The sequence below is a fragment of the Thamnophis elegans genome, chromosome 2 (assembly GCF_009769535.1).
Source record: "Thamnophis elegans isolate rThaEle1 chromosome 2, rThaEle1.pri, whole genome shotgun sequence".
NCBI lineage: Eukaryota > Metazoa > Chordata > Lepidosauria > Squamata > Colubridae > Thamnophis > Thamnophis elegans.
Genome location: NC_045542.1, coordinates 58,505,073 through 58,528,120, shown reverse-complemented (window position 1 = coordinate 58,528,120; position 23,048 = coordinate 58,505,073). Strand labels below are relative to the sequence as shown.

The following is a 23,048-nucleotide window of genomic DNA, read 5'->3' as shown; positions in this document are numbered from 1 at the left end:
ACAATGCAATATGCTACAAAGGGTCATCTAGTCTATCCTTCCACAGCCTGGAATCCTTTAGATACATTCCATTGGCCATACTGGATTGGAGTTTTGGCAGTTGGTCCCAAGATATCTGGAAGAGCCTGAGTTACCAAAAGCTAATCACACCTCTGGGTGACCTGGGCCAGTCACATTTTCTGATCCCTAAAAAGGAGGCATTGGCAAACCACTTCTGAAATCTTGCCAAGAAAACTGCAGAGGCTAATTGAGGTCTTTGCCAGGAATCAAATTATTACCCCCTCTCAAGTAAACATTTTACTTGAAAAACATTTCATGGGAGAAAAATTTCCCAAAAACTTTAAAGGTATATGCACAGGTACATTATAGGTGGTACGTTCCTCAATAGTAGTAACTGTGAAAGGGATCTTGGAGTTCTACTGGACAACCATTTAAATATGAGCCAGCAGTGTGCAGCAGCTGCCAAAAAAGCCAACACAGTTCTAGGCTACATAAACAGAGGGATAGAATCAAGATCAAGTGAAGTGTTAATACCACTTTATAATGCCTTGGTAAGGCCACACTTGGAATACTGCATTCAGTTTTGGTCGCCACGATGTAGAAAAGATGTGGAGACTCTAGAAAGAGTGCAGAGAAGAGCAACAAAGATGATTAGGGGACTGGAGACTAAAACATATGAAGAACAGTTGCAGGAACTGGGTATGTCTAGTTTAATGAACAGAAGGACTAGGGGAGACATGATAGCAGTGTTTGATTTTGATTTTTGATTTTATTGACATTTGTAGGCCGCCCTTTTCCCTGAGGGGACTCAGGGCGGCTCACATAAAATCAGGGAAGGGGAAATGCAGACAATAACAAAGACACATATAATAAAAACAGTAACCAACATGCATTCATCATTCGGGAGGGGCAACTATCTTCATCCCCAGGCCTGACGGGCTAGCCAGTTCTTCAAGGCTGTGCGGAAGGCCTGGACGGTGGTGAGGGCACGAATCTCCACGGGGAGTTCGTTCCAAAGGGTCGGGGCGACTACTGAGAAGGCCCTCCTCCTTGTAGTTGCCAGCCGACACTGGCTGGCCGATGGAATACGGAGGAGGCCCAGTCTGTGTGATCTTATTGGTCGCAGGGAGGTGATTGGCAGAAGGCGGTCTCTCAAGTATCCAGATCCACTACCATGTAGGGCTTTATGGGTGATTAACAGCACCTTGAAGCGCACCCGGAAATCGACAGGTAGCCAGCGCAGCTCGCGGAGGATAGGTGTAATGTGGGTGAACCGCGGTGCACCCACAATCGCTCGCGCGGCTGCGTTCTGTACCAGCTGAAGACGCCGGATGCTCTTCAAGGGCAGCCCCATGTAGAGCACATTGCAGTATTCCAGCCTAGAGGTCACGAGGGCCCGAGTGACTGTTGTGAGTGCCTCCCGATTCAGGTAGGGTCGCAACTGGCGCACCAGGCGAACCTGGGCGAATGCCCCCCTAGCCACAGCCGTCAAATGGTGGTCGAACGATAGCTGTGGATCTAGGAGGACTCCCAAGTTGCGGACCCTCTCTGAGGGGTATAGAATTTGACCCCCCAGCCTGAGAGATGGAATATTGGTGGAATCCTTGGGAGGGAAACACAACAGCCACTCGGTCTTTTCTGGGTTGAGCACAAGCTTGTTAGCCCTCATCCAGTCCATAACCGCCTCCAGGCCCCGGCTCATCACGTCTGCCGCTTCATTGAGTTGGCACGGGGCGGACAGATACAGTTGAGTATCGTCCGCATATTGATGGTATCTGATCCCGTGCCTGCGGATGATCTCTCCCAGCGGTTTCATGTAGATGTTAAATAGTAGGGGGGATAAGACCGAACCCTGAGGCACCCCATATGTTAGGGGCCTAGGGGACGATCTCTGCCCCCCCACTAACACCGACTGCGACCTGTCCGAGAGGTAGGAAGAGAACCACCGCAGCACGGTGCCTCCCACTCCCACCTCTCGCAGTCGTCGCAGAAGGATACCATGGTCGATGGTATCGAAAGCCGCTGAGAGGTCTAGGAGAACCAGGATGGAGGGGAATCCTCCATCTCTGGCTCTCCAGAGATCATCAGTCAATGCGACCAAAGCGGTTTCTGTGCTGTAACCGGGTCTGAAGCCTGACTGGAAGGGGTCGAGATAGTTTGCTTCCTCCAAGGACCGCTGGAGCTGAAAGGCCACCACTTTCTCAACAACCTTCCCAAGGAAGGGAAGGTTGGAGACTGGACGATAGTTATTAAGGACAGCTGGATCCAAAGATGGCTTCTTTAGGAGGGGTCTCACCACCGCCGCTTTCAGTGCGGCGGGGAAGTTCCCCTCCCGAAGAGAGGCGGTCACGACCGCCTGGATCCAGCCTCGTGTCACCTCACTGCTGCTGGTAACCAGCCATGAGGGACACGGGTCCAGTACGCAGGTGGAGGTACTCACAGCCCTCATGGCCTTGTCCACATCCCCGGGGGTAACATCCTGAAACTCAACCCAGAGATGTTCCATCTGATCCTCTTGTGCCTCGGCTGGAACTGCAGGGGTGGAGTCCAAGTCCGACCGAAACCGAGCAATTTTGTCCGCTAAGAATTGGGCATAATCCTCAGCTCTGCCCTGCAAGGGTTCCCCCGCCTCCCTTTTATTTAATAGGGAGCGGGTTATCTTAAACAGGGCGGCTGGGCGGGACTCAGCGGACGCAACCAAGGTGGCTATGTGGGATCTTTTCGCTGCCCTAAGCGCTCTGGTGTATTCCTTGGTGCAGGTGGTTACCATTGCTCGGTTCGATTCGGACTTATTGGACCTCCATCGGTGCTCTAGGCATCTCCTCCGGCGCTTCATCTCCCGGAGTTCCTCGGTGAACCAAGGGGGTCTCCGGGATCCGCCGCCTCGGAGGGGCCGTAGTGGCGCAATCCGGTCGAGGGCCTCTGATGCTGCCGAATGCCAGGCAGCAGCCAAAGTCTCTACCGAATTGTGGGTGAAAGAATCAGGAATGACCCCAAGTTCCGTCTGGAACCTTAATGGTTCCATGAGTCGCCTGGGGCGGAACCACCTGGTCGGTTCCTCCTCCCTACAGTGGGGGTTTGGTCTCTGGAAGTCGAGCCTCAGTAGGCAATGGTCTGACCACGACAGGGGTATGATGTCGTTACCCCTCAGACCAAGATCACAAATCCACTGCTCCGAGAGGAATACGAGGTCGAGCATGTGACCTGCCGAGTGGGTTGGGCCCCGAATTACTTGGGTCAAGCCCATGGCTGTCATGGAAGCCATGAACTCCTGCGCCCCATCAGAGTTTTCACCGAGCGAAGGCAAATTGAAGTCCCCCAGGACCATCAACCTAGGGAACTCAATTGCCAGCTCGGCTACCGACTCGAGGAGCGAGGGGAGGGCTGCTGCAACGCTGTTGGGAGGCAGGTACGTTAACAGCAAACCCACTTGACCCTTGAGGTCCAACTTTATCAGCAGAGACTCACACCCGACAAGCTCCGGAGCAGGGACCCTACGAGGAACTAACGACTCCCGGATGACAGCGGCCACACCCCCACCCCTTCCCTGGGCTCTCGGCTGGTGCAGTACCTGAAATCCTTCTGGGCACAGTTCTACAAGGGGGACTCCTCCCTCTGGGCCCAGCCAGGTTTCAGTAATACATGCCAGGTCTGCCCTCTCGTCTAAAATTAAGTCCCGGACGAGAGGAGCTTTATGTACCACAGACCTGGCATTTAACGACAGCAGCCTGAGTCCAGGGTCCTGATTACTTGCGCCATCTGGTCTCGGAGTGGGACTCACAGGGCCGGAAGGAGGGATCTCTGTAATGTAGCGAACCCTCCTTCCCCGGTAATGGCCTGCCCTGAAGTCCCCGCCGTATCTGCCCCTCCCTGTTACGACCGTAATACCCCGACCCTCTCCCGTGTCTCTAGTTCCCTCAACCACCCCCATGGCCCCCGCTTCTCCCGGCAGGTCCTCCGAATCAGACATACTCATTCATTCACCCAAGCAGTCCCCACAGAAAGTTAAAACACATAAAAATACAATGATAATGAATAATAAAAGTGGGATCATTCACTCAAGCACATACAATCCCATGCACTCATCATACCAGATAAAAATTGCGCGGTTAAACGGTTGTGCGAATTGGTGAAGGCAGGATCTTAGGATTGGCCTTCTCGTTAATAAGGTCTAATGGGAGTCCGATAGAAAGCTGTAAATGGTCCAGAAAAGTATATGTCCAAAAAGAAATACTAACAATGTCCACTGGAGGGAGTCTAAGTTCTTGGCACACTGCCTCTCTGATGTAATAGTGCTGGATGATGGCAAAGGTTTCAGATAAATACCCGTTGTGGCCACTAGAGGGAGTTCAGTTTCCCAGTTAACACAGCACTCCTGAGGCAGTGATAATTGTAATGGTGGCAGCTGATGGTAATAGCTGCCACAGGGAGTCCGTAAATTAGTTCTTCCAGTTTTACTCCTAAGCCAAGCCGATAGATGGTCAGACCTTTTAAGGTCCTGCAGAAACAGCGATGAAATCGTGGCAAAACGCCCTTTTAAAATGCAGGGGGGGATAGGAGCGAAGCTGTAACGGAGACAGGAAATCGATTCCTCTGCCTCCCGGTCCCAGTCCCAGTCCAGTCTGGACATCTCTCCTGGGCCTCCCACCTCCTCTTCGGGGCATAAGCCAGCCCCACGATGTTGGTCAGTCAGTGAGGGGGTTCGGCACTCCTCCAAACGGCAGGGCCAAAGCCTCCGCCTCTCGCACAGAGCCGTCGCCGCCGCTTCCCAGCTGTTTAGAAAGCCCGATGCAAAAAGCCACGCCAGGGAGGATCTCGTCGTTCCGGAGCTGTTCCTGGAGCCGCTTAAGGGCGGTCCCCTCCCTAAACGACCACCTCCCTGGGAAGGCTGAAGGCTGGTGCCCAAAAGGAACCCCTCCGTTACCATGTTAGGGGTCCTGGGCGCCACGGTTAATATCTTCTTGGTCGCAAGCATTCGGAGCGGTGGAATTCGGCAGCCATTCTATTTCCCACGCATGCGCATTCCAATATCTCAGGGGTTGCCACAAAGAAGAGGGAGTCAAACTATTCTCCAAGGCACCTGAGGGTAGAACAAGAAGCAATGGGTGAAAACTAATCAAGGAGAGAAGCAACTTAGAACTGAGGAGAAATTTCCTGACAGTTAGAACAATTAATCAGTGGAACAGCTTGTGAATGCCCCAACACTAGAAGTCTTTAAGAAGATGTTGGATAGCCATTTGTCTGGAACGGTATAGGGTTTCCTGTCTGGGTTGGACTAGAAGACCTCCAAGGTCCCTTCCAACTCTGCTATTGTATTTTATTGTATTGTATATGCAGAGGAATAGGAAGGCGTGTATTTCTTTAAGTAACATACCAAGAAATACCTGGAACTGTTCTGCTGTTCTTCAGTATATTTTTTAACCAAACCATGACAAAGCAAGAAAAAGAATTATCTTTCACTAAAGAGTCCTGATTTTTTTCCCTACCACCAACCTCTTTTTTGAGCTCTTTAGATCGAGGAAGGTTCCAGAAAAGAACTGTTTTTTTTCTTGAATATATTTAACAAAAACATCTTCAAACTTTCCTCTCCCCCTGTTTCTATGAGATAGGTGAAATAAAGCTCAGCCTTTCTCTTAAGCCTTCTTACAGGCTCAAAGAATTTGGAGAAAAAAGAGAGAAAGAGAAAAGCTGCAGAGAAATTCCTGTTCGCCCTTTTCTGAACTAAAGCTTTTGAAGAACCTTAGGAGTCCATTTAGCCCCTGGGGGTTCTTCTGGTTCTTAATTGTGAACATCTAAGTTTAAGCATAATTAATTTTGTGGTAAATTATGGCCAAGATCTCCAAGGGATTCTTAAGACACTCTAAATCATAGAGGCATCAGTATTATAATCATGTTGACATTTGTGTAGCTTCATGTGTTGCCTTTTTAGCACAATCACAATCCCCAAGCAGTCATTCTAATGTGTATATTTTCCCATTTCAATTCAATCTATAATGTTAACTTTTAACAATATTTTTTTAAACAAAAGGGGGTGTAATATATTGTGGTAATACCTAAAAGCATTAATAGCTTGAAAAAATTGGCATATTGGTGGTAGGTTAAACAAAGAAATATGTCCAGAAAAATGATGTAATTTATAACTGTTGGAGGGAAATGAAATAGAAAAAAAGGAAGACACAGGGAAGGAAGTAGGTGCAGAGTAAAATTCTTAAATCATCATAATCATGTTTCGCATTAACAATGTGCAGTTAAATAACTTTGTGCAGAAGAAATTTTAATAATTTGATCTCTTGGTCTCTGGAAACTATGTCTTTTGCTGGATATAATTGCTTTTCTCCACATATGCATTTCCTTTATGATAAAATTTCTGATTAATCTGATCCTTTATTTTCCTTGAACATTATTTTAATAAAGTAAAATCTTTCTTCACTCATGGGAAACCATTTTGTGCTGAAGGGATGGCATACAGAACATTACACTTTGAGTGGTCAGGTCTAGGGGCCCTTTCCTAATGATCTGAAGCTGCTTATTTTGTCTCTTTAAAACAAATCCTTTGTCAGCCCTGGGGGCCATCTTTTTCTTTGGATCTTCAGGGCTGCCACATTTGGTGCTGTGGAAAACTGGAAGGGGAGATAGCCATAATAACATTACTTTCTCTGAGAGCCAAGGACATTTGGCCTACACCTGGACTGGTGTGACTGGGAGGCATCTCCAGTTGGGATGGTGCATTGATTGGACCATGTGATGGACATGTGGGTGCAGGGGAAGGGACTTGGGCTTTCTTTTGGGTGGAGAAAACCTGGAAGCTTTCAGATTTGGGTTTTTCCAGGTGTGCCAATGTGACATCTCTAATAAAATGGAACTTTGAGGAACTTCTAGCCTTGGAGTCTTCTTGCATTGGAGGTGTTACTTGGAACCCTGAAATCCTTAGTAAGACTCAGATGTGTGATCAGCAAAGTATCTTCTTTCTCAGGTGATATCTGGAAGAAGTTCATAATCTCTCCACTATAATTCATGTTGGAAACTATTAATTGGCACATGTCCTTTGATTTGAAGCTTCATTAAATAAATTTTATTAAGATTTTGAAGATGAGCACACCTTAAGTGAAATCTTAAAGAGGTCAAACCTTCCACAAATGCCCTTTGGATGTATGTTTAGGAATCAAGTCATACCCCATTTCTATGCCTATACAGGAATAAAGAACAACAACAAACATTACCTGGTGAAAGAAAAAAAATATCTTTGTTTTAGTTCAACAACAAACGTTTGTTGAATAGTTCATGTTTCAGAACTATTTGTGGAGACAAAACTAGAACAATCATCATCTTTTTTGCATTCCAAAAATGCAATTAAATTAAATCCCGTAAAATTTAAGAGGGATGAAACTATAATTCAACAAGAATTGGAAGACATTTATGTATCAATGCATGACTTTGTTATTTGAGGTGCTTTTAAAGGATATGTTCATGGTTGTATTATTGCTTATACTTCATAAAGAAAGAATAAATGAAAAACAAATACTCGGTTTTCATTGAATCACATGAAACAGAGAGCCTGGGAAACCTTGTAAACTATTACCATTTTGGTTCAAGCAATCACCATAGACATATCAGGTTCTGAAAAGGCATTATCCAAGAAGAATTGGACAGTTTGCTGAATTAGAAGCACTCAGGTAAAAGGTCTTACTTTTCTGCCAAACACATTATCCCTCTTAAATGTTACAAGATTTCCTTTAAAATCTCTGCTATAAGTCTTCAGTGACAAAGATGTATTTTGTTGCCAGTTTTTCTTACCCGTCCATTTAAACATCCAGTGATTTTAGGGAGGATGTAATGAATTTTTTTACCACAGGTTTTTTACTCATTACGTGATTCTCAGTCAGGGGATAGGGGAGAAACCCTGCATATTTAACTGGAAAGATCTTTGTATTGCTCAATAAATACTGTCTTGAGGCAAAAATTACCCAAAGTGCCAAAGAATAGGAACTAGCTTACACACCAATCTGATTTTGTGACATTTCCCAGGGGTATCCCTTCAAAGCAGAGCCCTTTCTTCTTTATTTTGTTTGGGCATTTGTTTTGAAAGAAAGTAAGACTAAAGGAACAAAGACCTCTGCCTTTAAAGTAGAGTCTTAGGCATGAGATCGACTCATTCTGTAAGAGGGTAGCCTTCAGAGCAGCATATAAACCCAGAGGTCGGTTGAGGCCCACAGTTGAACTCACAAAGTTTATGTCCAGATCAAATCCATCAGACTTCCTCAGATTTATACCCTAGGTAAAAAGTACTGTTATTTTAGTTTGTTTTTGTGGGATGCCTAGATCTTTTTTAAAAATAAGGTTTTTAAATATCCTTATAGAAGTACATAGAAAATTATGGTAAAAAAGCTCCCATTTCAGAATCTGAAACTTTTTTGCATTTGAACATTAATCAAACTCATTAGATATAATGTGGTTTTTTTGGGGTGTGATTTACAATGTTGGGGTTCTCCCCTTACCCTCCCCTATGTGACCTGAATAATAGGTTTGTAGCATAGGCTTGGAGCATTGGAGTTTATAGTTGCTTTTTACTTCTGGGGCATTTAGATTTCCTCAGCCTTCTGTCTTCCCAGAGAAGGAGCAATAGGCTAGCACAATGCTCTACCAGTATTCCCAATAGAAAGGTCTGGCAAAGGGATTCGGACATTTTTATCTCTGGGTTACTTGTTATATTAACAAGGAACTTTGGAATGAGAGTCAGAAGTCTGGGTTTTGCTCTTGCTTATTCTGAGTGGAACTAATGTTCTTGGTTTTGATGGGGCGATGAATCATATCCAGGACATTCTTACTGACAAGTGAATGCTATGATGTTCATTCTTTGATAAGCTAGAATTTTAACATACCCTTCCAAGCGAATACAAGTAGTCAGACGTGAGCTAACATGAAGTGTCATATCTAATCATGTGCTTTCATTTCATAGCTCTTGTAACTTTATTTTTTTACTGCCAACTGATATGGTAGAAAAAGTATTATTTAAAGTTATCCATTTTTGAAGAAAAGCCTAAAATATTCTGTCATAACTAGAGTACATTTACATATTAGTCATGTGGCAATTTGAAATTGTTTTTATTAGTGAAGTCTCAACACATATTATGTGTACTTTGAAATAAAAGAGAGTTCTTAACAATTAAATGACTTGGCTTTCTGTTGAACTCCAGTAAATTGAATGGATCTATATTATATTTAGAAGCAGACCTCCATCATCACTTGTCTCTATATTTAAACTTTCTGCATAGATTAACAATTAATAACTTTACTGCTGTATATATCCCATGTTGGGCTGAGATGAGAGTCTGTTCATATCCGTATGCTATAAATGCTAAAGTAACATAGATATGAGTAGAGCTAAATAACTACATTGTTTAAATTATTGGGGAACCCTCTGTAGATATAAGTCATCGGAAAGTCCTATTATGTATTACACTGGCATTTTAAAAAAAATAGTGTGCAGAGTTTATCTATCCCAAATCCAAAGTTTTTACAGCTTTCTGGGTGGTGGGAGAGGAAAGAAGGCTACATCTTATTTGGGGGGTGGGGGGTGGTGCATGCATAGTAAGTGACTTTCTGGTTTCATCTACTCAGCTTGGGGTTAGGAAAAATCTTGTTCTTTGTCTTCCAACTGGGGCAGATTATTAGAAACTTAATAATATATTTTACTTAAAAGCTTATACTATTACAAAGTTGGCAAGAAATGAACTATTCAGTCATTTTAATTAGTAGTTTTGCACAATAAGAGCAATTTTGTTTCTTTATGGGTATCAGTTACATCAAAGCATTTGTATTTTTTAAAATGACTTTTAGCAGCTCTTAAACTGTTTTAGAACAAGAGAAACATTAAAAATAGTTTCCCAATTCAGATACTAGAATCAGGTAAGATTATAAAAGCCCTCAACCATGGCTGCTCATTCCTACCAAGTGGGGCCTCTGAAGTTTCTCACCAGTTTTCTCGATGTTCTTCCCATCACTGGCAAATGTATGTATCATAGCACTAACTCCTGCCTATGTCTTCTACTAGTGATCATTACTTCCTGGGAGGAGCCTGCTGGTGGTGGCAGCAAAAAAATCAGCTGCCTCCGAATTCCTGGCTACGTACCTGTTTAGAGGATCTTCCATCTGACGTCTTATCAGGTTTTCTTATCCTTCAGGCAAGAAGGAAAGAAGAAATTGTTTTGCTGGCAAATGCTCTTTGATTTTTGCAGCTTTTGTGCTTGCAGGGAAAGGGGGGCTAGCCCAAGGCAGAACTGGGAATTTCAAACTGCCTTGTGCAGGACAAAGTAGGTCTCCCCCACTCAGTTCAAAGTTTTGTTTGATTTAATCTTATCACGAGCTGAATCCCTTTCCGTGGACAATAATTGTTTATCAACATTTTAGCTTCTTTTCTTTTTCTCCTCCGAAAAATTATTTACTTAGAGGCTTTTAAAATGGCGCCGAGCAGGCTGGTTTCTCCGGTAATAATGAACACTTTTGTTAATTCTCACAAGAATTCACAAGAATTCAAAACAAAAGAGATTGCTTATCATATGTTTTGGTTTCACAATAGGCCAGCAGAAGCTTTTTAATTAGTTTCATTTCTACAAAAATTTTACTCCTTCATTAACTTTGCTTATCTGGAAGTTAAATGGTGATGAATCTGCTGAACGGTCTTGTTACAATGTTTACTCACTGAAAGTTCTGCCAAGCCTTAACTTCAAAATAAAAGGGGAACTCAGCCTCTTTACTTAAAGCTGCATATTCAGGCAATAGAGTTTTATTAACTGCAGGCAGATAAATTTTGAAATGGCCTCAAAACCAAATATTAACTTGAAGTTGTAAATTTTTTTCTTATTACTATTCAAAATACCAGCTTCAATTTTGTAAAAGGCTTTCTTATCCAGCTCCGTTACAAGATGGCGATTTTATAGCTTCTGCGTTTGATATATGACACACTCAATCAGCTCTATTCTCCTGAAGACTTCTCCTTATTAACTGTTAAAAGTCTATAAATAGTATCCCATTTAAAACCGAGGGGAGCAGAGACTTTGTTTGTTTGCTTATTTGTTTGTGCGTTTTTTATAATGGCTCCCAAATCGAAGCAGTCTAAGCGTTTCCTTAATAATACATCTCAAGAAATTGTTACAAAATCGCTGCCCTTGCCTCCCACGCCCTCTACTGGAGATCTCTTAACGCAAGAATTTCTTTTTGAAACCCTTAAAGAGTTCAGACAGGAAATTAAACAACTTTTATCGGACTTATATGATAAACTGGACGCCAAGATTGCTCAAACAAGGGAAGATACGATCAGAGTTATGACTGTTATGACAGACTATGTTTCTGAAATGGAGGACAAATTGGAACTTTTGGAAAAAACTAATTCTAATTTGACATCTAAAATTCAAACGTTACAACAGGAAGTTGAAAATGCTCAAAAACAACTCGTTATGATAAATTACAATAAGACTGCATTTGCAATAAGAGTCAGAGGATTGCGTGAAAAGGAACAGAAGAATTTGAAACAGACCTTTTTTGAGGCTTTCAGACGTTCGGTGGGAAGTCCGGGATTTAACTTTGATTGGCAGATTCAAAAAATTTATCGCCAGAACTCGTGTGTAGCAAAACAACGACAGCTTCCAAGGGACATAATTATATATTTCACCACAAGAGAACCCAGAAATGCGATAATACAGAAGTTCTACAATAACAGGCTGCGAATCGATGGACAGGACTTGATTGTTTTTAAAGAAATACTATCTCAAATATTAAGAGCAAGGAGAGACTACACTTTCTTAACTGAAAAACTCAGAGATTCTCAGATACAATATAAATGGGAAGTGCCATCTGGTATCACAGTCACATTTGAGAACCAAAAATATCGTCTCAATTCTGTTTGCGAAGCCCGAGATTTTTACTACAAAACTCTGAAGGCGGGACTTCCTGATTCACCCGGACTTGGAGAAAGACAAGGAGAAGGCAGGGCTGAAGAGTATGCCCAATTCTTAGCGGACAAAATTGCTCGGTTTCGGTCGGACTTGGACTCCACCCCCGCAATTCCAGCCGAGGCACAGGGGGACCAAGTAGAACAGCTCTGGGTTGAGTTTCAGGACGTTACCCCCGGGGATGTGGACAAGGCCATGAGAGCTGTAAGTACCTCCACCTGTGTTCTGGATCCGTGTCCCTCATGGCTGGTTACGAACTGCAGTGAGGTGACACGAGGCTGGATCCAGGCGGTCGTGACCGCCTCCCTTCGGGAGGGGAACTTCCCCGCCACACTGAAAGCGGCGGTGGTGAGACCCCTCCTGAAGAAACCATCTTTGGATCCAGCTGTTCTTAATAGCTATCGTCCTGTCTCCAACCTTCCCTTTTTGGGGAAGGTTGTTGAGAAGGTGGTGGCCTTTCAGCTCCAACGGTCCTTGGAGGAAGCAAACTACCTAGACCCCTTCCAGTCAGGCTTCAGACCCGGTTACAGCACAGAAACCGCTTTGGTCGCATTGATTGATGATCTCTGGAGAGCCAGAGATGAAGGACATTCCTCCATCCTGGTCCTCCTTGACCTCTCAGCGGCTTTCGATACCATCGACCATGGTATCCTTCTGCGACGACTGCGGGGGGTGGGAGTGGGAGGCACCGTGCTACGGTGGTTCTCCTCCTACCTCTCGGACAGGTCGCAGTCGGTGTTAGTGGGGGGGCAGAGATCGTCCCCTAGGCCCCTAAATTATGGGGTGCCTCAGGGTTCGGTCTTATCCCCCTGCTATTCAACATCTACATGAAACCGCTGGGAGAGATCATCCGCAGGCACGGGATTAGATACCATCAATATGCGGACGATACTCAATTGTATCTGTCCGCCCCGTGCCAACTCAATGAAGCGGCAGATGTGATGAGCCGGGGTCTTGAGGCCGTTATGGACTGGATGAGGGTTAACAAGCTTGTGCTCAACCCAGAAAAGACCGAGTGGCTGTTGTGTTTCCTCCCAAAGATTTGACTAATATTCCAACACTCAGGCTGGGGGGTCAAATTTTGCACCCCTCAGAGAGGGTTCGCAACTTGGGAGTCCTCCTGGATCCACAGCTGTCATTTGACCACCACCTAACGGCTGTGACCAGGGGGGCATTCGCCCAGGTTCGCCTGGTGCGCCAGTTGCGACCCTACCTGAATCGGGAGGCTCTCACAACAGTCACTCGGGCCCTTGTGATCTCTAGGCTGGAATACTGCAATGTGCTCTACATGGGGCTGCCCTTGAAGAGCATCCGGCGGCTTCAGCTAGTTCAGAACGCAGCCGCGCGAGTGATTGCGGGTGCACCTCGATTCACCCGCATAACACCCATCCTCCGCGAGCTGCACTGGCTGCCTGTCGATCTCCGGATGCGCTTCAAGGTGCTATTAATCATCCATAAAGCCCTACATGGCAGTGGATCTGGATACTTGAGAGACCGCCTTCTGCCAATTACCTCCCTGCGACCAATAAGATCCCATAGACTAGGCCTCCTCCGTATTCCATCGGCCAGCCAGTGTCGGCTGGCAACCACAAGGAGGAGGGCCTTCTCAGCAGTAGCCCCGGCCCTTTGGAACGAGCTCCCCGTGGAGATTCGTACCCTCTCCACCGTCCAAGCCTTCCGCATAGCCTTGAAGAACTGGCTCGCCCGTCAGGCCTGGGGATAAGGATAGTTACCCCTCCCGAATGATGAATGTATGTTGCCTACCATTTTATTACATGTCTTCTATCTTGATGTTTGTGTTCCCCCCTTCCCAGTTTTATGTGAGCCGCCCTGAGTCCCCTCAGGGAAAAGGGCGGCCTACAAATTCTAATAAAACAAAACAAACAAACAAACAAACAAACAAACAGAAGGAGAAGATAAGCAGCGGGACACGTGGCTACAAGGCGGAGGGTGTTGCTTTCCCCTTCCGGAAGGGCAGAAGAGTAAAGAATAAAGATCCAGCTATGCCTTTAAAATACTTCTTAAATCTTTAATTTGAATAAAATTTCAGGACTCCTGTCTGGTATAAAATGACAAAGCTGTATACCGATGAAGAGATATTGAGACTGAAAGAAGCGGTGCTGAATTTGGACATATATTGTATGGGACTTATATAAGACTTGTTTGAATCTTAATTTAAACTGCGCATGATCTATTCTTTGGGGCGAGGAGAGCGGAGATCATAGTTTTCTTGGATTGTGGTTTGGGATGAATGGAGTCGGATGGCGTGGGGTAGATGGAAGGGTAGTGAAAGTTCAATTAGATTACCTTGATCCAGAATGTAAGCTGATTTTTGTATAAATTGTTATTTGAATACAAGGTTAAGAAAGATTATCTGGAGAGTCTACACGAGGGTGGAGTAAATATGAGAGGAGCAATGGATGAGGATAAAATATATATGCGGACACGGGTAAAGGCAGGATGGGAGGTTTAGAATTTATATGCGGAAGCAGGTAAAGACATTGTTTAAGATTTTAAAAATAATGAGAAGCTGAGTTTAATGTTAGAGAGTATATTGACTTCTCTTTCTTGGGGGGGGGGTTCCCCCCCTTCTTTTTCTTTTTATTATTCTTTTCTTTTTTGTTCTTTATTTTTTCTTTTTTTTATTATTATTTTGTAACTTCTAATCTATTTGGTTTCAATATACTCCAGACTTTGCTTGATAAAGAACGATGCCGGGAATGGGACCTGGGAAGTCGGAAGGGGGTCAGGGAGGCGGGTTCAGGGGGTGGGTGGTGGGGAGGGTGGAAATATAGACTCAATTTTCAGAACAATGAATGCACTTGGATACTGTTGCTTTTTTTTCTTTTTTTTCTTTTCTTCTTTCTTTTCCTTTTATTTTTCTTTTGTTTTAGTACAAAACAAATAGACCAATGAATACTAGAAATACACTGAAGCGAGGTGTAGAGGGAAAGAAGAGGGGGGAATTAAGAGGGAGTGAGAAGGGAATGTAAGGAGGGTGAGATGGTGGGAAGGGGAGAAAGGAATGGCTGAGGGGGAGGGGAAGTAGAAGAGGGGATTGTTGGAAGGGAGAAATGAAAGTTGGAGGGGTAGAAGGAAGGGTGTATGTAGGATAGAAGTGTTATGAGTTGTTTATTGCTTCTTTTTTTTTAACTGCACAGTATTTAAGTGATTGTATAAAGGAAAATGAAAATGTAATAAAAGAAAAATATTCTATATACTAGTGATCATTCATCAAGTATAATCTTTATTGTCATTGTACTTAAATACAACGAAATTGGAAAGATAGCAATTTGAGCAAAAATTCTCAACTTAGCAATAGCAATAGCAATAGCAGTTAGACTTATATACCGCTTCATAGGGCTTTCAGCCCTCTCTAAGCGGTTTACAGAGTCAGCATATCACCCCCACATTCTGGGTCCTCATTTTACCCACCTCGGAAGGATAGAAGGCTGAGTCAACCCTGAGCCAGTGAGATTTGAACCGCCGAACTGCAGATAACAGTCAGCTGAAGTGGCTGCAGTACAGCACTCTAACCACTGCGCCACCTCGGCTCTTGATGTATTAATGTATTTAGATGCATAAGCATGACAGTTCCTGGTCTTGAGTCTTAATCCTACTAATCATCGTGATATATTAAATTGCTCAAAATGCAGTCCCTGTAGAAAAAACGAAAATGACCTTGATGGACTAGAATTTGTAGGCACTAATATTCATATTTTAGCAATTTCCACACTCAGCTTTGCTGCTTAGCTGACAAGAAAAGACAAACGGTGCTGCCACCTGCTGAGATAGCAGTTCATTAATTACTAGCTTGCATTGGCATCCTTCAGTCTCAAAAGACTATGGTACTCTGGAAAAAAGGTAAAGCTGGAGTGTCCTCTCCAGAGCACGAGGTCTAGATAGATTAATATGGAGGATAGACTGTTAACCAAGCAGCAGATCCCTCCCTCTCCACATTGCTGAAATAGTCCAATGGGACTGCAGAGCCAATTCATTTGGCTCCAGCTGCATCACAGAAGTTACCAGAATGTGCTTGTACACAATCACGAACTGCTTCCAGGACTCCGGCTCAGGATTTTGCCTCAAAGTTGACTCCTGAAGCCTTTTCCAGTAATGGATATAGCCACAAGGCAGTGGAGGTTTGTAATCAGAGTTTCCCTTCTCCTAGAACAGTTATGATAAACCTTTTTTGGCTCGCAGGGGGAGCGCAGGGGGGTTGTGCACAGGCGTGCCACACCCATGCTATGCACATGACCCCATTGCGCATGCACACATGACCAGCGCTCACCCACCCGTTTTTGGCATGCTTTTTTCACCCTTCCCAGAGGCTTTATAGAAGCCTGGGGAAGGTGAAAACAGCCCCCCCTCCCCCCGAGGCCTTCCTGAAGCTTCAAGAGCTTCCCTGAAGCCTCCAAAGCATGAAAAGCCGGCCCTATGGGCAAACCAGAAGTTCAGGAACAGACTTCCCTGAATACTCCAGAGGGCTAAAACCAGCCCTACGAGCAAACCGGAAGTATGTCAAGGGTGAAAAGTGGCCTCAAAAGAAGGCCGAAGTCAGCTAGAGCAGACAGGGCAACGCCTTGCATGCCCTGAGAAATGGCTCCGTGTGCCACCTGTGGCACACGTGCCATAGGTTTACCATCACAGTCCTAGAAGATGGTTCTACTGCTTTATCTGCCGTTGGGGCATAAAGCCCTCTTCCTCCTTCAAAACCGTTGAGGTTACTAGCTTACTGATGCAAAATTATAGGCAAATGTATAGCTTTCTCAGTCTTGTTAGCCACTTGCTTCCAAATTATTATTTTTTACTACTGGCTTGGTCCTGTAGCAACAGGAAATAATTCCACCATTGTAAAGGAACTCCTTTTGGAAAACCAACAAATAGTTCAAACAGGGTAGAAGAGGTGTGCCTTAAGTTACCTAGAAAGATTATGTGTAATTAAATTGGAAGGGGAGTTGGTGATATCAGGTCTGGCAAAGTAATCTTCATTATTTAATAGTTTTTTCTTCTCCAGACCTTTGTATCAAGAGAGTGAGTTTTTCTCATCAAGAGACAGGATGCCTGTTTGTCTTTTAGGCTCATTCCAGACTCTCAGTACCGGGGGTCCTCTACTTACAATGATTCATTTAGTGACTATTTGAAGTTACAACACCACTGAAAAAAGTGACATAATGTTTTTTCATACTTATGACCATTGCTGAATCTTCACTCTCATCAAAATTTGGGTGCTTGGCAACTGACTCATATTTATGACGGTTGCAGTGTACCGGAATCCTGTGATCACCTTTTGTGACCTCCTGACAGGCAAAGGCAATTGGAAAGCCAGATTCAACTAACCACTGTGTTATTAACTTAACAACTGCCGTGATTCACTTAACATCTGTGGCAAGAAAGGTTGTAAAATGAGGCAAAGTTTGCTTAATAAATGTCTTTCTTAGCAACAGCAAAATTGGGTTCCATTGTGGTCATACGTCAAGGACTGTCTGTATCCTTGAAGCCCCTTATGGGTGAAATCATCATGGACATCATGATTTTCAATAGAGGCTTTGATAATACATACATCTTTTTCAAGGAGTTCTCTTACTAGTGACATGTTCTCAGCAACTCAGAAAATAAGATCCCTTCTTGGTTCTGTCTGTAGTTTGTCGTTTTAGGAAACTATATGTTTAGAGATGGCAAGTTCTGAAAATTTTTGCACTGCAGTGGTGTTACTTCTTACAAGTCGTTAATTTAGAAAGTAGAAGAGCAGGATTAGAAGAACCTTGGAAGTCTTCTAATCCCCTGTTCAAGAGGCCTTATACCACCTATATATATATAAACATGAAAACACTCATACAGGAATCACGAAATCTCCAGAACTGTAAACTTGAAATTTACAAACTTGAAATTTGGCACGTATGTTCCTCTTGGCTTCTAGGTGCTTGGTAACAAAGGATTTTTCAAAATGACTATCGGAGCATTATTATTTCGTATATTATTATTAACAGGCTGTGATACTTAGAGTTAGACGTTAGACAAATCTGAGGGAGAGAAGGGGATAGGATAGGGGAGGCTTCTGTGGGGCAAGTCTGAGGGAGAGAGGGGAGAGGGGAGGTTGATGGTAACTACATTAATTTTCAAGCTGTAAGTGTCGATTTATCAAGCCCAATCACATAGTTTTGTAGTGGAGCACAGATATTCAGCTAGTTCCAGATAAATGGCTGTCCAGTCTGTTCCTGAAAACCTTCAGTGATGGAGCACCCACAACTTCTGGAGGGAAGCCATTCCACTGATTATTTGTTTTCTCTAAAAGGAAATTTCTTCTTGACTCTAGGTTGGATGTCGCCATGAAAGGTGCCATTTGTTACTTCTTGTCGTTTTCTCAGGGCTTTGGAGAATAAGTTCACCCCCTCTTCTCTGTGTCAGTCCCTCAAATATTGGAAGATTGCTATCATGTCACCCCTAATCCTTCTCTTCCTTAGACACACCTAATTCCCTCAATTGTTCATCATTTTAAGTAGTTGTTAATTTAAAGCAACAAAAATCCTTCAATGATGAAGATGAGGATGAGGATTAGATTTCTGTTCCTTCCAGCCATCTCGGTCCGTATGTAGCTGCTGCTTCCCCTGCTTTCCCAGCCATTTCTACTTATTACCTTTCTGCTTCTTTTCTAACCTTTCTCACATGCTTTGCCTACCTCTGTCCATCCTTCCCAACCCTTCCAATCCAACTTCCCTAAATAAAAGATAGCTATACGTTCTTTAGTAGGGAGAACTATGATATTGAGACCTCCCTTTTTGCTAATGGAAATGGGGGGAAAACAGTCAGAATTATCTTATTTTTGCCTTTTTTTTTAAAGCAGTCATTTCATGAATAAAAAGGTGTCTCTTTTACTATGGTTATAATGTTGTTGTTATAAGTCTCCCCACAATGGTACAATAAATAGAAGTGATCCCATCACTTTTGAGTTGCAACCCTTGAGCTGGCAGAAGTTGTACATCTTCCTTGCAGAGGCTCACTTACAATGCCTCTGCCCTTTTTTCTCTTTCTTTTTGCATTGTAAATCTGTATGGTTTCTTGAAAGCCATTCATTGAACCTTGCAGGAGAGTGAAAATAACCGCTGTTTCTTCTATTCTGGAAAGACCATTTGTGAAAGTTGGGCAACTAAAGTAAAAGATAATGTTCACCTGTAAGTCTAATTCAATATTGTAATGTGAAACTGCTGTTCAGTATCACATTTACTCCAACCATTGAGAAGTTGCACAATCAGAAATTTAAGTGATTGGAATTCTGGTTTCTATTCTGGTAACAGACATGGCATTTCTTTTTCATAATGTGATGATTTTATATAAGAGTAGGAGGTGGTTGGGAGTTAAAAGGGTGGTGGCTTGAAAGACAGAGCTGTTGTAGCTAGCATTTTCCTTCCCCAAAATACCTGAATTGTTGATTGCACCAGTGTAGTGCTCAATACATAAGCAAGCAGTCCAAGCATGTCACATAGCCCACACAAATAGACTAGTAATCCATTTTAATATGAGGTGTTAAAATTCTTTACATGCTAAATGTTGGGTATATGTTGGGTAGTTTTAGTGCAGAATGTAAGAAAATAGATAAACCAGATCTCTTCCAGAAGGCTTTATTCTAGAAAAAGCACTGAATCAAGGGAAAGTTGAATCAAGGGAAAGTTATGCAGCGCTTCAGATTGTACATGAAAAAAAAATGCAGGATCCAACTTGGACCAGAGGTTTTGTCTTCCGAGCTTCTAGAGTGGTGTTGGAGCCCATCTGGTGGAGGAAACTAATCACCAGATTGTAAGAATACAAACAAGCAGTCAGACAAGAAGACCTGAACTTATTGGTAGCCTCATGCTGCAATGAACAAGGAGGCACATTCAACTTTTCAGCTACTAAGATTGTTGGATGAACAAGCACAAAAACAGCCAGGGAAGTGATTGAAGGCTCAGAAACAAGCCCCTTGTCAGTCAACAAGAGTGCTGATTTACCACCATCCTGTCAGGTACTTAGAAGGCGAGGGCTGGGCAGCACAAGCAAGTGACAGCTAATGACTTAAAAGCCAGCCATCAACACACCCCAATTAACATCTAAAAAGCCACTTACAACAGGCACTATAAATACCACATACAGAACAGCACACACACTCTGCTAGAGAATAGTTTCCTGAAGATGGGCTCCAGGATGAGTCTGAAAGCTTGGAAGACAAAACCTTGGTCCTGGTGACTGGCCCAGATTGGACTGACAACATTATCCTGGGATAATATTTCATTCCTTCATTTATAACCTTCATTCATATGGGAAAAAATGCTTGGTGTGTTCTATTTAGCACTAATTTGCATCTTTTTAAATGAGTTGGGTGTTTTCCCAGAATCCCCATCTATAGTGGTTGATTCCAGGATAAAACTTTAAAACTCGGTTTAAGGAGTTGTTGATAGGGGTTACTTTTTCTTCTTCAAAACCAAAGCTGTGCACAACCCTAATCAGAAGTCCTGTTCACTTAAGACTATGTTCAAAGATTTTCTTTCTTTCTTCTTTGCTCCCTTGCTGAAGCCTTTCTTTTAATAATTGTGGAACTAAGAATGTACATATTAAAAAAAAAAACAGGCTTTCTCAAATCTTGTTAATTGCATAAAGATATTTTGATCTGGGAACAGGGTAGCTTTACCATTAGGTAACTACCAAATCTTGGATGATTGAAGCTGAGTAGCTAATTACAGAATCCTAGGTATCGGCAATCAGGTAAATGATTTTGCTCAGTTCCTGACTGTAGATTCTTGTTTTGCAGGACGGGTTTCGTTTTTCACATCTGGCTCGGAAAATCTCCATCATGTTGAGAAGGTCCACTGGGGCACTCGCTATGCCATCACCATTTCCTTTACCTGCAATCCTGACCATGGTATCAGGGATCCTGTTTTAACATGACAGATGGTAGCCAAATGGATTGGCAAGAGAAACTCTGTATGGGAGAGAAAAAGAAAACAACTTTTAAATTACCATATAAATTCCACTGCATTTTATCTAAAGTAAATTGTGTGTGTGTGTGTAGTTTTTCTTTTAACTTTGCTTCCTTCTAAGTGTTGCAAAAACAGTGCCTTAAGGCCCCTATTTCTAAGTTTCTTATAACATTGCTTTTATAAGATAGTAATTAAAATGGTTTGGATTTTCCTTTCCAACTCTCTTGGGTACTGCACAGGCCTGGGAAACAGTATTATTCCATCATGCAATCTCTTCAAATATTCCTTTTCATCAGTTGTTTTCAAAATTACAATTTGTGATTTCCCATAAAATATGTTCATGGACTCTGGAATGTACTGCAAAGAAGGAGTTTCATCGTGCCTTATTCCAGATCCCATAGAGTTATTTATATTTTGGAAATAAAAACCTGGAACACTTGTGAGCCAACTGATTTATGGCTTTAATCATTTGCAATTTTACACAGGTGTACCCTACTCTTTTACACAAGAGTATCAGGTTTTGTTTTATATCCTTATTCAATATGTTCTTCCTTGGAAGAAGCCATGAGCTGTGATGATTGAATTTTCTCTGTAGAAACCAGCTGTATATGATCTCAGTCATGATTTCGTATAATCAGCTAAGAGGAGGCTTCTTAGAATAAAATAAAACTACTAAATAATGTGCTTAATAGCAGTTCAATTTCTCTGTTTGCCTGGGGAAACAGACTCATTACCTTGTTTAATCTTATAATCTTAGATTATAAATATTCAAGTGATTTGAAAATCCATTAAAGTTTGTGTTGGAATAAACTTGGTTTTCGCTGCCTCACTTATTCAGTTGTTGAGTAAGTGTAAAATATCTTCAAAGTCCTTTAAGTAAAATTGGCAGAACTTAAAATGTATTAGAAATGGAAACAATACGTTTGATTCATGCAAATTCCACTGTGATTATTAGAATCAATATTTTAGTGGCATTCTTCTACCAAAGGAAAATTTAAGAAGAACCTGCTTAGGCTGTATATTCTTCAATTGTGGGAAAAGTTTTCCAAGCAAGTTATATAGCAAAGGTGCCAAACTTAAGGCCCGCAGGCCGGACTTGGCTTACAGGGTGCTTATATCTGGCCCATGGGGCTGCCCCGGAAACAGCAAAGGACCAGTCCGCAGTGCTTCTGCTGGTGAAAACAGTTGCAAGAGGATGTCACAGCCGGAAACGGAGCCCATTTTCGCTGCAGAGCACTTGGGCCAACACAGGAGCCCTGACATGAGTGATGATGAGTTGCCATGCCCACCCTAGCCATCCCCACCCCAACTCCTCGAGGTCAAACACAACCCTGATGCAGCTTTCAATGAAATCGAGTTTGATACCCTTGTTATATAGGAAAGTACTGTGAGTTAAAATTATTACTTTGCATTCTGTCATATTTATGAGTGATATTTTAACTTTTTTTGTATTTACAAAGTTTACTTGCTCCTGTGAGACATCTTTTACACAATAATTCTTAAATATTAGATGTTTGAATATTCATCAGTTTTAAAATTTGACAAATATGGCATGATCTGACCCAAAGAATTCTGGATGGTTGCTGCCAAGAATAGTTTGGTGAATTTCTGAATGAACAACAGGAGTTACATTAGACAATCTGGAAAATCATCTCCAGTACATACATCCTATGAGAAAGCAAAATACACAATGTGCCTTTTTGACAAACCCTATCTAGCCCACCAAATAACATTTTTATTACAGCAAAAGCTGCCTGATTTGATTTCCATTGGCTGTAAGAAAGTTGTCTTCCTTTGAAAGTGGATTCTAAGAATTTTATTTGTTTATTTTCAATATTAGCTATTTTATTCTCTCCCTATCCCATCTCTGACTATTTTTATTATATTGTATCCCACCTTGGTTACTTTATAACGTCAGGTGGCAAAACATACCTAATATTCTTTCCTCCTATTTTCCTATAAAAACAACTCTATGAGGTGGATTGGCTGAGAGAAAGTTGTTGTCCAAATCACCCAGATGGCTTTCATGCCTAAAATGGGAGTAGAACTCACAGGCTTCTAGTTTCTAGGTCAAGATTCAAAGTTAAATTATTTATAGGTATTCCTCAACTTACAGTATACCCATTCATTTCTGTTTGTTCAAAATTAG

General features: G+C 42.7%; 1 protein-coding gene across 2 annotated transcripts in view; it reads left to right on the top strand.

Annotated features, from left to right (window-relative positions):
* OGFOD3 (2-oxoglutarate and iron dependent oxygenase domain containing 3) overlaps positions 1 to 21,682 on the top strand; it is a 51,940-nt gene extending 30,258 nt beyond the window's left edge. For both annotated transcript variants that reach the window (XM_032212191.1, XM_032212190.1), the window contains exon 9: positions 20,731 to 21,682. In XM_032212191.1, coding sequence (XP_032068082.1) covers positions 20,731 to 20,867 — 137 coding nt within the window. In that variant the 3' untranslated portion in view covers positions 20,868 to 21,682. The remainder of the gene's footprint in view (positions 1 to 20,730) is intronic.
* Positions 21,683 to 23,048: the final 1,366 nt, after the last annotated feature.